The 15,979-nt window shown below is 44.1% G+C and overlaps 1 protein-coding gene across 1 annotated transcript in view; it reads right to left on the reverse strand.

The window, feature by feature from the left end:
* Positions 1-15,979, reverse strand: part of LOC118232307 (ankyrin-2-like) — a 104,226-nt gene that overhangs the window by 58,181 nt on the left and 30,066 nt on the right. Inside the window, exons 3-13 of the mRNA XM_035427194.1 lie at positions 14,237-14,335; positions 10,408-10,506; positions 9,834-9,932; positions 9,401-9,586; positions 7,409-7,432; positions 5,933-5,941; positions 5,272-5,370; positions 2,895-2,993; positions 1,830-1,928; positions 583-780; positions 22-120 (exon numbers count right to left, since the gene is read on the reverse strand). Of these exons, the coding sequence (XP_035283085.1) occupies positions 22-120; positions 583-780; positions 1,830-1,928; positions 2,895-2,993; positions 5,272-5,370; positions 5,933-5,941; positions 7,409-7,432; positions 9,401-9,586; positions 9,834-9,932; positions 10,408-10,506; positions 14,237-14,335 (1,110 nt within the window). The remainder of the gene's footprint in view (positions 1-21; positions 121-582; positions 781-1,829; positions 1,929-2,894; positions 2,994-5,271; positions 5,371-5,932; positions 5,942-7,408; positions 7,433-9,400; positions 9,587-9,833; positions 9,933-10,407; positions 10,507-14,236; positions 14,336-15,979) is intronic.

A 15,979-nucleotide genomic window follows, 5' to 3' on the forward strand; every position in this document is an offset into this window, starting at 1 on the left:
AGAGTGAGGCTCCAGCTGTACCTCTGTAATGGCCTGGATGGAAGCTCCGTACTTCACCAGCAGCTCCATCACCTTCACTCTGTTCTTCTTGCAGGCAATGTGCAGGGGGGTGAACCCGTTCTGCAGGGAGACAACACACAGCATGAGACTCACACTCTCAGCACATGAAAAATGGAGGTCAGACAATCATTAAAATGGCACAAAAGATTACATTTATAAATATGACTACTAATGATATTTAAAATCATGTTACATCGTATGAAAACAGAATTGGGTTCAGAGGTTTATTATTATAGTATTACATTATTATTCAACGTTAAACTGTTTTTCCCCTAATGGGACTCCTGTTGCAGTCAGGGAAGACATTTTAAGAAAAGAATTTTCAAGACTGCCAGACAAACTTACATGCATATTTTAATCACATATATGTATGAATAAAAAGACATGGCACTTGAAATAAAAACACGGTAAGACCTCTAATTCATCCATAATGCAGTGAATTTTAATAGGATGAAACAATATATAGTATAAAGGTGGGTTTTGATAGGCTGTTAGGTGAAAGGGGAGGAGCTACGGGTATACCAGAGCACGAGCATTGGGGTTGGCCCTCTTGTCCAGTAACAGTTTGGTGACTCTGTAATGGCCACAGTGGGCTGCCACATGCAGGGCAGTCAGGTAGTCCAGAGTGACATCATCAACAGGCGCCTTGTGCTGCAGCAGATGCTTGACACACTCAACGTGGTCACCCTGGGCAGCCATGTGGAGTGGAGATAGACCATTCTGTGGGAAGAGAGAAGGCCCAATTTACAAACAACCATTACATTTACATTTAAATATACTCATTAGGCACTCGCTTGTGTCCAAAGTCAAGCACAAATAGTATGGGTTAAACTACAGACTGCGCTAGCCCTTAGCACCACAGAAATGCAATGCATAGCTGATCAAGAACTAAGACAAGCGAAAGAAGTTCAAAAGAGCGGTCATGTAGGTGCACATATCATACCCACATACATTTATCTATACACTTACTTGGAGCTGAAAATGGAATTAATTTATTGTCAGTTATGTACACTTAATCTACTGTGTACAGGCAGGCCTTGGGATGGCACTTATTGTTTATGGCCACTAAAGAAGCCAAAATCATATATCTGCGAGATTCACAATATGTGCGTTTTCAAAAATTCATGCTCATTACATTTTCCATTAAACCACTGGAAGCATTTATTTTTTCTCAGACAGGTTTAGCATCTGTAGGACTGACGTCAGCTTCAGCAGCGATGGTGGCGTACCGTGCTACCATGCTCTAAATCCAGACTCTGCAGTGCAGGATTAACCTCAGTGCCAGTGCTACACGCTGCAGATTGAATGTGCTCCTAATGGCATTTGTCAGATGCCCACACACACTGCAGCACCCAAACACACTCTGCACTGATTAGAATGCCACAGACGTTACTGTCTGGCTCCAGTCTCCTCTGCTCACTGTGTGTGAGTGTGCATGTGTGCGTTTGTGCGTTTGTGTGTGTGTGTGTGTGTGTTTTGTTGAATATGAGAGGTTTGTGCTTGAATGTGTGTCCCCATGCATGTGTGCATGCACATATACAGTATGTGTGTGTGTGTGTGAACACTGATCTTAAAACAAAATTTTCTATGACTACTGTTTAGAAACTATGGTCCTCATTTGGCAGGCATGGAATGATAGTCCCCTTTTAGTAACCTCTGTGTGCGTGTGTGAGCATGTGCATGTGTGCGTGCTTGTCTGTGCGTGTGTGCATGTGTGTGTGCGTGTGCATGTGCATGTAAATGTGTACATGAAGGAGACAGTACAGTACCTTGGTTCTGGCCAGCATGGGTGCCCCTCTCTCCAGCAGAAGCTCCACAGCCGGGTCATGCCCACTCCTCGCTGCACAGTGCAGTGGCGTCAGACCGTCCTGAGGTACACACATACCATAGAGTCAGTGAAACATGCTCACACACACATACACACACAGACACACACACTCACACACACACACAGACACACACTTACCACGCAGTCAATGCCACATACACACACAGTCAATGCAGTGCACTCTCTCACAGGCCACATATCCACCACCACCTGGTACTCACTCACACAGCAGTGAGCCTTCTGTAAATGTCATTATTGTAATAATTTTTATTTGCTTGGCAGATGCCCTTATCCAAAATGGCATTACTGTGAATATAGCACATATTAATATTGTGCTTTTGCTGACATTTTTTATACTGATTTTGCTATTACCCATTTATTTGGCTGGTAATTTACTGAAGCTATTGAAAAGCTTTTCAGATGTATTCAGGAACTACGCGTACATTCAGTTCAAGGACTGAAATATGCACATATCTATATGCTGTGAGCTCCGGTCCTTAACTACAGCAGTAGAGGTAATTTGTTCCATTCTCTTTCATAAGTGGACAATCAAAGATGGAACAAACGCGGAAGAGAAAAATAAATGCTAACATGCAATGCGTGATAGAGGAAAACAGACATAATTCTGTTGCTGATGAGAGAATCAGCATGCTGAAAGCCTTGAATGTTCAAGGGCACGGTTAATACAGAGCTGTTGTATCATGGGTAGAAAAATATTTCAAAAAGGCATCTCAGCGTACACACAATTCAACACACACACATGCACAGGCATGCAGACAGGCAGTCTGCTGCTTGGCTTTTCACCACTGTTTAAATTAGAAGAGGTTGTCTCTACTGTGCTTAATGTTGAGAAAGAATGTGCCAAAGACAACAGGAGGGATATAAATGTACAGAGTGATAACGGCCAGTTTGGCAGAGAGAACAGAGGCTCTCTGATATTAGGAACTACAGATAGGCACACTGCACAGCGGTGGGTAAAACAGCAGGGGGCGGCGGAGAGACTCACCCGAGTTTTGGCATCGATCTGCGCCCCTCGGTCAAGGAGGAGGCGCACCATGTTGGTGTTTCCGCGCTTGGAGGCCACGTGCAGAGGAGTGATCCCGTTCTGGGAGGGAAAGACACTGTCGCTTTCACCAAACCCCAACGCCATCCTTCACCAAACCCCAATGCATCCTTCACCAAACCCCAACGCCATCCTTCACCAAACCCCAACGCCATCCTTCACCAAACCCCAATGCCATCCTTCACCAAACCCCAACGCCATCCTTCACCAAACCCCAATGCCATCCTTACCAAACCTCAACATCATCTGCAATAATCCCCAAAGTCAAGAGGTGGAAAGTCCAGGGGTCATGAAGCAAAAGTTCTGCCATTTGTTTCATCTACTGATGAACTCAGCAAGCTGATTTCACTAATTAAATCTACCTCCTGGCTGAAAGATCGTGCTAATTAGCAAATCCAGGTGATTGGAACAAAATACCGGGGAGGACTTTCACTTTATGAATCTGGACTTTCCTCCTCTGCTAGTCATCTATAATCCCAAATTTCATCTTCACCAAACCCCACATGTCACCTCAATTCACACACTGATAATATGCTCCACTATCACACCCCTCCCACACACTACATTACTGCGCACAGACACTGTCTCATGAGCTTTGTCTGTACAAGCAGTTTGAAGTGACCCAGATGAGATTTTCACACATCCCATAGGTAAGTGATCTTTCTTACGAAGTCTAAACAGCAGACAATCATACGAAATCACATATTTTCAATTCCAATTTGTGATACATATGCCACACTTGGCCACATGGCTTGGTCCTGTCTCAAGTGCTTTTTATTGTCACTACCTACATGAGTTTTGACTCACACCATCAACTCATTATTCCAGAAATGAGAAACGTGTAGTTTATCTAAACACACTAATTGGATCTGGCCACTTGTGAAATTATTGTGGAGAGAGAGTCAACCAAAAAGATTGGCTTTGAGAAACATGTCCGATTTGAGTATTAATTCCAGCAGTCTACACAAAACTGAAGTGAAGACGTCCAGTGAATTCACTTTGCTATTCGCTGTTGTGTCTTACCCTTATTCCTTCATTCTTTAATGGCTCGGCAGTCTTTCTGTCTTTACACCCCTCAAGTGTAATATCCAGTCTCTTGAAAGGGTGTGGCGGCCATTCACTGAAATGGCTTCCGCAGGAAATAAAGTTTGATCGAGAGACGAGTGACCGGGCCCATCCTGACAACCTGAGAGCTGGGCTAAGTGACATCACTGGCGATGCTTCGTCGCAACGCACATGATTTATTCCCAAATGGGCAGCGCCTTTTAGCCAACAAAGCTGGCACCTGATTAGCAAAGCATCTTGTGCCAGAAATAAAGGCTGTGACAGTGCGATGGGTACAAAGCAGGGAGTATAAATAGGGCTGTCTGCGGACTTAAAATACCATATCTTTTTATATTTAGTACAAAACACAGTCTGATTTTCTTCTGCACTGACATTTAATTAAGTGCCATTTGTGATATTCTGACTATGCTACACAAAGCAGAATCAGCCATTTGAGAAAGATATATGTGGCATAAAGTAAAGCAATGCATCATTTTGACTCCTCAGCTCTTTTGAATAAAAAAAATACGGCTCTCGACACTGAGAGAACCCGTTGTGAGATCGGGAAACAACCCCGAGCGTCTCCACGGACAAAACCGTTTGCGTCTTCGCCCTCGTGAATCTTTTTAACACAGAATACCCTCCTCTGTCTTTGTCTGGACTGATGAAAAGATTTGCTTGAGCGGGGTTTTTCTTTTCATGGATGAGTGATGGCAACACACAGTCTGGAGGTGTGAACCACACAAGAAGAAAATTCAGGACGAGCGGAGAGGAAAGGGCCAGAGGAGGCCTAGCGGCCCTCATAAAAGGAGAATTAGCTGACTGTGCTGTCCTCATAGGTCACTTTCCCTAGTGAGTGAAGCAATCTTATTGTGCTATTTGTGTTTGTTGAGGTGGAAGGGGGAGAGGGATGTGGTGTGTGTGTGTGTGTGTGTGTGTGTGTGAAAGAAGAGTGTAAAAAAAGAAGCGTGTATTGTTAGTTAAAACGATGGGGCGTGTATGTACATGTGTACCTTTATATGGCAGAATCACAATGATGGAGTGTGTATGTGCACATGGGTGTGTGTGTGTGTGTGTGTGTGTGTGTGTGTATACTGTATGTGGGGAGATTGAAAATACTTTAAGTGTGTATGATAGTCAGAATAAAGGAGTGTGTGCATGTGAGTGCACTGACATTGACACTGGGTAGTTACAAGGTCTAGGCCATCCCTGATAGTAAAAAGAGATAGTGGCCCCTTGCTGCTGAGTTTAACTGTGGTCTCAAATGGACGCTTACCCTGGCTGTGAAGTCCACAGCCGCCCCCCGGTTCAGCAGCAGTGTGGCCACGTTGACGTTGCCGTAGTGGGCAGCGATGTGCAGCGGGGTAAATCCGCTCTGCAAAACAGAGAGAGAGGGAGGGGCCAAGTGTGAGGCCACGCCCAGATTTGTGACCCACAGCCCGAAGCCACCTGGTCTTAGCCTCCCCCGCATGCAGCAGTCGCATTAAGCATCACAGATCCAAAAATAACAAAATAAAAGACTATCAATGCTCTAAAATTTAAAGAAAAATGAGGAAAAAGAAGAAATGTTTTAATCAAAGAAAAACAGAAGAGTTAGGACGTTAGAATCGTTTACGCTCACACACACACACATACATACGTACACACAGACAGAAAACAAGTGCTTTCCATGCAACAGAACCTACAATCCAGTCTCTATGTTAAAGGTCCACACAGACAGAAAGGAAAGACAATGCTAGTATCCACGCAAATGAGGCACAGTCGAGTCGTTAATACAAATACATGAGGGGTAGAAATAAATAAAAAAAACATCCAAGTAACTTAACATAAAAGTGCACTACGCCACCATACGCCATATCATTTATCATGTTAGGGTTACGAAAACTTATATAGAGATATATTGCAGAGCAGTTTAGTATGTGAAATTCTTGCCTTACCTTTCCATTCTGATAGACATGGTCCGATTTAATGTGAAAACATTATTTACAAAAATGTGAAGAATATCGTGACTACGAAATGATTCAATACACATTCAATGTTGCTTATGGTGCAAAATAAAATACTGTGATACATCATGCTGCCTGAGCGCATTTGTTTTTCAAATGCATTCAATGATAGAGTGGCCTATCATCAAAGCAAGAGTAGAAGCTGACCATTGTGCTGTTTAAGACTTCTAGACACATTCTGATAACAAATGAATATTAAAGCAAAATATCAATTTTTACCTCTAAGTCATACATTGAAATGTGCTTCCTAGTCTATTTTTCTAACAAAAAGCCATTTTTTTCTGCCTAATAAATTAAACAGCAGGAATGATGCTTCATCACTTTTACTGTTGAAGTGTGCCCATAGTTTTGAAAAGCACAGAAAATTTGGTTTTATCATTAGAATTATTCCTCTTGTGTATTACTGGTAAATCATTATCACATGACTGTGGGTGAATGGCATGCAACACAACAGATAGATACAAATAATAACAATGAAACAACATATCAGGTAGGACTAACCAAAATATACAGAAGGTTAAACAGTAATATTCACTCATTTTGTAATTTACATTTCATCCCATGCAACTGTCTGCGACAGGGGTGTACAATGTTCCCCGAAAAGGGCCGGTGTGGGTTAAGGTTTGTGTTTTATCCCCACGCTATGATACCTGATTCAGCTAATTATCTAATCGTGGTCATCAGTCAAGACTAGAATCAAATTTCTTAGCACTGGGCTAAAACAAGATCCTGCATCCACACTGGCCCTTTTCGGATAAGATTGGACATCCTTCATCTACACTATAAATGGCATGTAACTTGCAAGTCTCTTGTCAAAATATTGTAACTGTATATGAGAATATACTTGTTTAAGAATGTCAATTGTAGCTATAGTACTGGTAAATCATGCAAGTATGTTATTATCCTTTCAGGTTTCCTCAGTAAAAGCTTAACACAGCATCTGCTAATTTTTGCACAGAATCAACAGAATTACCAGTGTTGAGACAGCAGAGAATAATTTCCCACTGCTCTCTGAGAAGCAGTGCTGTAAAACAATCAAAGAAAATGCCAGAAACCTCAACTAATATGCACATTAAACCACAGGTTCAACTGAAAGGCAGAGAACCGAAATTCAGCAGATCAAAGACAAGGAAAAGCAAAGATGATTTAAAATTAAATGAATTTTTTTTTTTTTTTTTTGCAAACAAAAAAGGCACATACATTAGGAACAGTGTTCCCGCGAGTAAGAGCTACCGCAAGCAGCCATGCACGTGTGCGAAAAGCAAAATCATTAGGCACGATAAGGACGTCTGCGGGTTAAGAAATCCACCATGCGGTGCTGAAGAAAAAAAAAACAAGTGAGGTGAATTGAAAAAATATATATATATCCCAATGACCCAAATGTGAGAACCAGATAAATATGTATACCTCAGTCGTCCTATTGACCATCATCTGCAGCAGCATGAAGGGAGGGAAGTTATTAGTTATAACACACAGAAACCATGGGTCGTCAATACAAACTAACCGGCAACGTCGCTAGAGTGGTGTCATCTTTTTGGAAAAGGAGGGGGGGGGATGTAGTCTGTGAAGGTCCCAAAATCTTTCTAACAGCTACGTAATTAGAAATCAGCGCAGCAAGGTCGTTAGGAGCTGGTGGGCTAGGATATCATATGGCACAGTTTAGCAGCCTGTATGATTGTACACCCATTGTAACTCAACAGTACCCCTTTGCCTTACTTCAGTCTTAAATGTAACCAAAACTCAATCCCAACATCCCACTTTTTGGCGTAAATATACTTCGCACAGTCCATTTATGAATAATTTGTTGGTTGTGTAATTAATTTCCTGTATTGTGCTTTTCTGTGTTTTTTAGTGCAGCCTTGGTTTCACTCTCTGGAGCCCCAGCTATGAAAAGAAGCTTCATCAAAAGAATGTTACCAGCCAATCAGTTTTTAACAGCCTAATATGTTTCCTCTGTGCCTAAAAGCACACAGAAAAAGGCTTTGCGCCTGAGGACTGGTTCAAGGCAGAAATGCTACCATGAACATTTGGATAAATGGTGTGTGGTGGAATTGTACCAAGGGGCTTTGTCTGCGCATTTCCATTGGCTGCAGCCTTGGCTCTTTAACAAGGTGTCAGGCTGGTGAGAGAGAGGGCCCTGAGCTCGATGGAAAAACACAGCTTTCCATCGCGCTTTCATCCTGCAGAGTTTAACTCCTGCAGTGAGCAACAGTGAAACACCATGCAATAATCACCTTATTCTATGGCTAAGTAAGGCACAACAGACTGTTAAATGTAGGTCGCCTGGCTAAATCCAACCTGGTCAGCGCTAGGTATCTGTCAGCATGTTCTGAAAGTTAAATTAAGACCAAGAGATCATCAAATAGAAAATATTTTTCAGACTAAGGTAAATTTTACACCGATATGAGGTAGTTTTTATTTTTACAATGTGTGACACAGCTTGCCTGATCCTGGAGTAGATGCAGAAACCATTGGGGTACTGATTGACCTTTGGTATGCACCTATCGGATGCCGCTTTGGATAAAAGTGTCTGCCAAACAAACGTATTGAAATGTAATGCGGTGCTGGGTACACTAGCGAGCTGGTAGAGGACGAGACTAGATGGGCTGAAGGACCTGTCCTGACCATCACGCATGGTTCTGTTTCTGGGTCAGAGGCCCAGTCTAGCAGGCCCCCCAGGTAAAACGGAGATTCAGGTACAGGTGGGGTAACCTTCACTCTAGCCACGCCGCTGCGCCTGCACCTCCTCAGACAGTTATCCACATGCATCTCCTCTGACACTCAGTACAACCGCCATACAGCACCACTCCATGCTGGCAGTGTACTACGCAAACACCGGGAAGCGAGACCGAGAGCACAGCTGGCGTGAGGGAGCAGACAGACAGACAGACAGACAGGTACAGAGAAGACAAACAAGTTAGTGGTGGTACAGACAGAGACGGACAGGCAGAGAGGGGAGGGGGGTAGGGGGTGGGGATGCAACACATTCGGGGCAGGCATTGTTGGACACACTGACCAGTGCATCTCATTCTCATTCTCAGTGTTTCATCCATTAGCATTGCACAACATAAGGCACTGACATACATTACACAACAGGACAAAGCATGATAATCATCATTCTCATCATAATCATGTACAGGTTAACCCAAAGGTAACACATAGCCCAGACAAACACAAGCTTTAGAACCACGAGTATGGAACATGACAAGAGCACAGGAAGCATAGCCTTTTCCACACTCCCTTCCCCAAATGCCCACCGAACACTCCTTCCTCAATCCTTCTTAAGTCTATGAGGGTAACAGGCCTCTCTAGGGTCAACCCCTGTTCCCCTCCTGCCCCCTTCACCACCCGGGTCTCACCCACACCCCTTCCCCCTTCCCCCCTTCCCCCCGTCCTCACCTTGGACTGGACGTCGGCGTTGTGGTCGTTCTGCAGCAGCAGCGCGGCGGACTTGGTGTCGTCCTTGCGGGCGGCGATGTGCAGGGCGGGCAGCCTCACCTTGCCCTTGGTGTCATTCTCCAGCAGGATGGACACCACCTGGTTATGGCCCTGCTGCAGGGCGATGGCCAGAGGAGTGAAGCCGTCCTGCGCAGCACAGAAACGCAGGGGTCAGAGGTCAGGGGTCAGTAGGTCACAATGGTCAAGGCGTGCTGTTAAAGTCTTATGGAATCACACACGAGCATGCACACATGAACAGAAGTACAGGCACAAACAAACACATATGTATACAGTACATATACAAACACACACACACACACACACACACACAAACACTCACACACTGTTATTAGTTTTAGGAACCCTAAAACACAGGTAGCGTTCCGCGGCTCACCTCTGTGGCCGTGCTCTGGTTCCCCCCATTCTCCAGTAGGTAACGCACCACATCCAGGTGGTTCTCCTGGGCAGCCATGTACAGTGGAGTGAAGCCATTCTAGGAGAAAGTAAACACCACACTTACTGTAACTGTGGGAAAACCATAGATGAACAACTGAACAATTCGATCCTGTGTTACTGTTGGAAAAATACACTGAGGTAGCTTTGGGAAATCTACTTGTGTTACTGGTGGAATATTACACCTGAATACCTTTGAGAGAACTACCTGTATAACCATGGAAAATGGCATCAGAGTACCTTTGAAAAAACTGTATCTGTGTGACTGTCTGAAAACTACGTCTTACAGTGAAAAAATTGAATTTCTGCTTTAATAAGAACAAACCACACAGATTAATGTGAGGGCATATGGCCTCTTCATAATGATCAGATAAGCGGTCCTCACACTCAACACCATAGACTATTGGGTCATGAGTTAGGCACCAGCACAGAATAACTGACCTGTACACTTGGAGAATGCATTGCTGTAGTATTGCAGAACCCCCATACCCAACGGACAAAGCATAAGATCTCACCTGGGATTGTGAGTTAATATCTGCTCCTCGCTTCACCAGGATTTTGACAACTTCCCCTTGTCCTGCCAGGGAGGCGATGTGGAGGGCAGTATTCCCTTTCTGCGTGACAGAAAAACCCAAAAAACAGACAGAATTCAAAAAATAGCAAATAAGAAGATTGGGGACACCTGTACCAGCCTGTGAGATGTTTTCTTCTCTTGTGAGACTGAGAAACAAATGAAAGTACAATGTGTACTCTAGCTCCGTAACCATAAAAAAGTCAAATTTTAATAAAACTCTTCTTATAGCCTCACCCAGCAAAAAGAAAAAAAGATGAATATGTAAGTAAGTTCATACCAACAGATTCATTAAAGGCACTATCAGCCATTTATCATCTTTTAATTAAATTATCATAAACTGTGAGACCAACACAGCCACCTCCACAGCAGGAAATGGTGATCAATCACTGGAGAACAATGAGAGGACTCCTTTGGAAATCATGTTTATGGTCACGTACAACATTCAACAAGTCCCTGAAATGAGTATCTAAATCACAGGGGCAATGCAGAGGATGCCATTACTCCATCTAATTGGTGCTTGATGATAGAATTGATATGAGACTTAACAGCTTATACCCTGATCATATAGAGTATAGGGTAGCCTCATGCACCAGGCTTATTGCACTTTGCTATATGGAAAAAGGGGCAGTTCAGAGCTATAAACTTGCCAACTTCTCCAGACATCTCTGGCTTGTATCATCACTGATACAGTAAGTTCCCAGACGGTAAGGAGAGAGAGGTCCTGTGATCTTTAGACATCTGACTGTCTGGTCTCTTAGACTAGATATGGGTATAGATAAGGTATGGTCTATATATATATCCTGATTCTACTGGATCAGGCCCCATCCCTCTCCTGGTTCAAGCCCACACCACGATGCATCACCCCACCCATGAACTGCATATTATCATCTCTCTGCTTGGGCTGCCTATTTTACCAGTTAATTCTTAACAAGCTCTCTTAACTAGCTTAACCAACTCTAACAGTAATTTGCCCACCCCATTTTATAATTTGCTCGGATCAATCCCTCATTGCATTGCTGTTGCCATTCCTTCTATCTTAACTATTGCACGAGGCTGTCCAGTGGAGGATGGGCTCTCCCTCGGTAGCCGGGTTCCTCGCGAGATTTCTTTCCATAGAGGAATCTTTCCTCGCCATCGTTTGAGTGTTTCTTTCCCATTGGGGACCGTTTTTTTTATACTTCAGTTGTTCGCTTTTCTAGGGTTTCAGGCCTGGTTTTTGTGCAATTTTCTTTTGTATTTCCACTGTAAAATCTCTCTGTAAAGTGTCTATAAAAAAGTGCTACACAAATAAAAGTGAATTGAATTAATTGCTGAAATCTGCTACCTCCGATGTTCCTGTAAACCACACTATAACCCGTATCTACCCTGTAGACATCTGGCCTTCAACTGGTAAACAAAGTTCGTCATCATAAACTGCCCCAGGGTGCAGTTCTGTCATGGAGGCCAGCTGGTGATGATAGGTTTGTGGGTCAGGGAGGTTTCAGGTTAAGGGCTTGTCCCAGAGAACTCCTGGTGACCAGGCCAGACCCATATCAGATTGCTTATCCATATATGAAGATGGGCTACATACAACTGGGTGGTTTTAATCTAAACATACACTGTAAAAATGCATTATTGTTGTCTATGGTTAAACCAGCATAAATATATTAAGCTAATTAGTTGATCTGGCCAGTACAAATGATGACAACAAAAACTTGCATACACGCCAACCCTGCAGGAAAGGAATTGGCCACCCCTACTCTATTTGAAGAAAGACAACAAACCCTTTCTCTTCAAAGGATTCTTTCTTATTTTAAAGTGATTGATAAACATGAAGTTTCTTGGCTTATTACACATGGCATATATTTAGTGAATGCAGTATGTCTCTGGGGCTTTAGAGTACAAGCCATCCAGTGTATGGCTTTAAATCAGGGGTGCACAACTCCAGTCCCAGAGAGCTGGCCTGTGTTCTGGTTTTTATTCCAACCAATCACCTTCGTTTTAGTTCAGTCAGGACAACATGTATTTAGATTAAATATATTAATGAATATGCGATGTAATTATTCTGGTTTGGCGCTAAATGGGATCTGCTTTACCGCAGGTACTTCTGTTCATGCACCAGCGTGCACTAACCTGTCAAGCAGGGAGCACAATACATCTCCCTTACTAACAGGAGAAATATCAAAATGCTCCTGGTACCTAGAAGCAGGTCCAAAGAACAGGTGGAAGTTGGGGTGGTGGAGGGTGAGCGCAATTCTCTGACTAGCAGCGTAACATTTATTTAGTTTAGACAGCTCTATAATCTACGCTAGTTCACTCCTTGAGTACAATAAAATCTCCTCAGAAACTCTTGCAGTCTGCGGCTGTAGCTGGGGATAATAAAAATGTCAGATTAAGATATGATTCAGCCAATTAAATAATTAAGAGCAGACGCTGGCACAAAATGGATCGGCCCTTGTTTAGCAGCCCCTGCTTTAAATAGTTTATATCTGCAATACATACATCACCCTCAGCATTACTGCTGTGACCTTATTTACCCTTCCCCAACCCATCGATCAACAGCTCCACCAGCCCACCCCTCCAGTCAATTTACTCTTGTTTTCTTACACTCGGCCCACATCAAAGCTGCAGTGTCCCCTCTGTAAGAAAAATGATTCAACACACAGCAGGTGATTCAAGACACAGCAGGAGACAGACTCAGCCGTTCCAGTAAAAAACGTACTTTCAAACATTCAGAATCTGATGCAGTGCAGCACGCTCTCTGCCTCATAATTCATATAGTATTCCTGTGATGCGGCTAATCAGCAGATTAGCTGGCATCGATGTGAGTGGGCTTCGCAGCACGTGGGTAGCAGTAACTCAGAGGTGCTATGGGGGTTTGAGGGGTTAATGCAGACAGGGTTCTGCCTTCCTGGCCTAGTCCCATTGCCCTGCCCTCTACCAGCCTCCACCGCTGCACTACCCAACCTCCACAGACACCTGCTCATTCCAAACCCCTGCTCTTCCCAAATACCAGCTCACTCCAGACACCTGCTCATTTCAAACCTGCTCTTCCCAAACACATGCTCACTCCAAATACCTACTCATTCCAAACCCTCTGCTCTTCACAAACAGCTACTCACTCCAGACACCTGCTCAATCCAAATACCTGTTCACTCCAGACCCCTGCTCATTTCAACCCCCCTACTCTTCCCAAAACCCTGCTTATTCAAAACCCCCTGCTATTCCCTAACTCTTGCTCTTCCATCCAACTACTCTACTCCAAGTCTCTTCCAACCCAACTAACAGTTTTTGGTACTCCTTCAGTACACTTTCGAACATCCCTGTAAAATGAGATGTTTTGGGTAAACATTTCCGGACTGTTCATGTGTTCAGTTTCCACAGTTGAGCATTGTGTAAGTTCCAACGAATATTGCAGGAACACCTCAGAATATTATTTTGTTATTCCAGTTTTTAAAAAATGAATTCTGGAAAGTCGCCAAAATTACATAAATGAGGACTGTAAGCAATTTTTATAAACCTGCGACACTATTAAAATACTTTAATTTGATTAATGTTAAAAAAGCATTTTGCAGTAACAGCATTTCTAAATGATGACTAGCAGGGGATGTTGCCAGCAAGTTCACATGTTCTGAAACTGTTTGGGGAAGGTTCTTATCGTAACGCTACCTCACACCCTAATGAAATTTAACTGAAACTTTTCCCAAGTCGCCCATCTCACTCCGAGTCTCTGCTCCTCATCAAACCCCGCCCTCTGCTCCAGCTCTGCAGCCGGTAGCCGGCTCCGGTACCTTAGTGGCCGAGTCCACGGAGGAGCCCCGGTCCAGGAGCTCCTGCACCAGCTCCACGTGGCCCTCCTTGGCTGCCAGGTGCAATGCATTCAGCCCATTCTGGAGGAGAAGCAAAAGAAAAGCACAGGTCAGTAAAAGTAGCCCCGCAGTACCTGACAGATGATAATTTAAAAGGAAGGAATGCTGGGTAGCAGTCCAGGTTCAGCCCATTCCCAGCGCAAGCTGGCTTCGGTACAGCAGACATTAAATGAATGTCAAAGGAACGCTGGCATCAGAATTCTCCACCATCATTTTTTCCAAGGACAGAAGACTGCACAGAAACCTGCACTATACCTGATGTAAATAGCAAACAAACACATACAGACACACACACTCACACACACAGAGGCACACACACACACACACACACACACACACTTAGGGATCAGAGGTGTGAAATTCCATTCATACACAATTTACATTGAGCCTCAGGTATAGTGTGCCAACTCACCAGTGGTTCTAGAATAGCTGTATACTGAACTGTATACTGACAATACAATGTATTTAAAAGTTCCTGAACAACTAATACTATTTTTGTCTACACCATTACGGGAGACACATTTTTTTACATTGTTCCCTGCCAGTGGAATATATTGATACATGAAGACATAAAAAGCCAAAGAAGCAAAATAATCCAGGAAGATATAATATTAATATTTATTAATATTTCTCTCAAAGGATTACAGAGGGGATGTTGTGTTCAGAATTTTGCTCTTTAATTTTGGCAGAGGGGAGTGACATCAGTGGTACTGGGTGTGCAGTCCTTTTATTCCCTATTCTGTTACAATATGGGCAGTGACAACAATTCCCTGAGTTATTACAGGGCAAAGAGAGGCGGAAGAATGCTTTCCTCAGGGATTACCTAAATAACCAAAAACCATGAAAATGCACACACACACACATACACACACCACCAGTGCACACAAGCACTGACACACCGAATAGGTAAACAAACAGAGCACCGACACGCACTCAAAAATAACACAGCTCATATGTCGCACAGCCTACGCCACAAAATGCACCCCCATCAAACATCCAGGCCCACAAGCCCACACCCACACGGCATGTTTGCCCGTTATACCCAGAACACTCATTCTGTGCTCCCGTGCAAAACAGATATGACAGATCGCTCCCCTCCGGCTCTATTTTTACCCACACCGGCTCCCAAATAAATCATGCGCTACAGCACTAAAAAGGAGGGTGGGACTGGACTGAGCCCTCTGCGCCTCTCTCTCCTCCACCCCCCCCCCCCCCCCCCCCCCGCCTTCCTCCCCCCAGTGATGCCCCGTCCTGAGGCAGGTCTTCCCTTTATTCAGTCACCTGAGGTCTGAAAGAAGGCAAGAACGGCAGTTTGTGAGAAACCCAAACATCATGCTGCTGCCCCGGGGGAACCGCCACCCTTAGTGTGCGGTACTCAGCACCCCTTTCCCAACGCACATTTTATTCTTTTCTCTTTCTCACAGGGCGGCTGGTCGATATCTAATTTCACTGTGGTTGGGCTCCCTTGGCCCATAAAACAAAGCGTTGCTTCTTTGACGATGAATAGGGCGGACGTCATACTTCAAGTCCTCGGTATCGACTGGAGGGAGTCGACTGGAGTGGAAGACCGGAGTCTACCTTCCCCCCACCCCACCCCACCCCCCAACCCCCAACCCCATCCCTAAAAGACAGACGCTCGTAACCGCAGGGCCGTTGAGCTGCCTT

This window comes from Anguilla anguilla, chromosome 7, assembly GCF_013347855.1.
Source record: "Anguilla anguilla isolate fAngAng1 chromosome 7, fAngAng1.pri, whole genome shotgun sequence".
Lineage (NCBI taxonomy): Eukaryota > Metazoa > Chordata > Actinopteri > Anguilliformes > Anguillidae > Anguilla > Anguilla anguilla.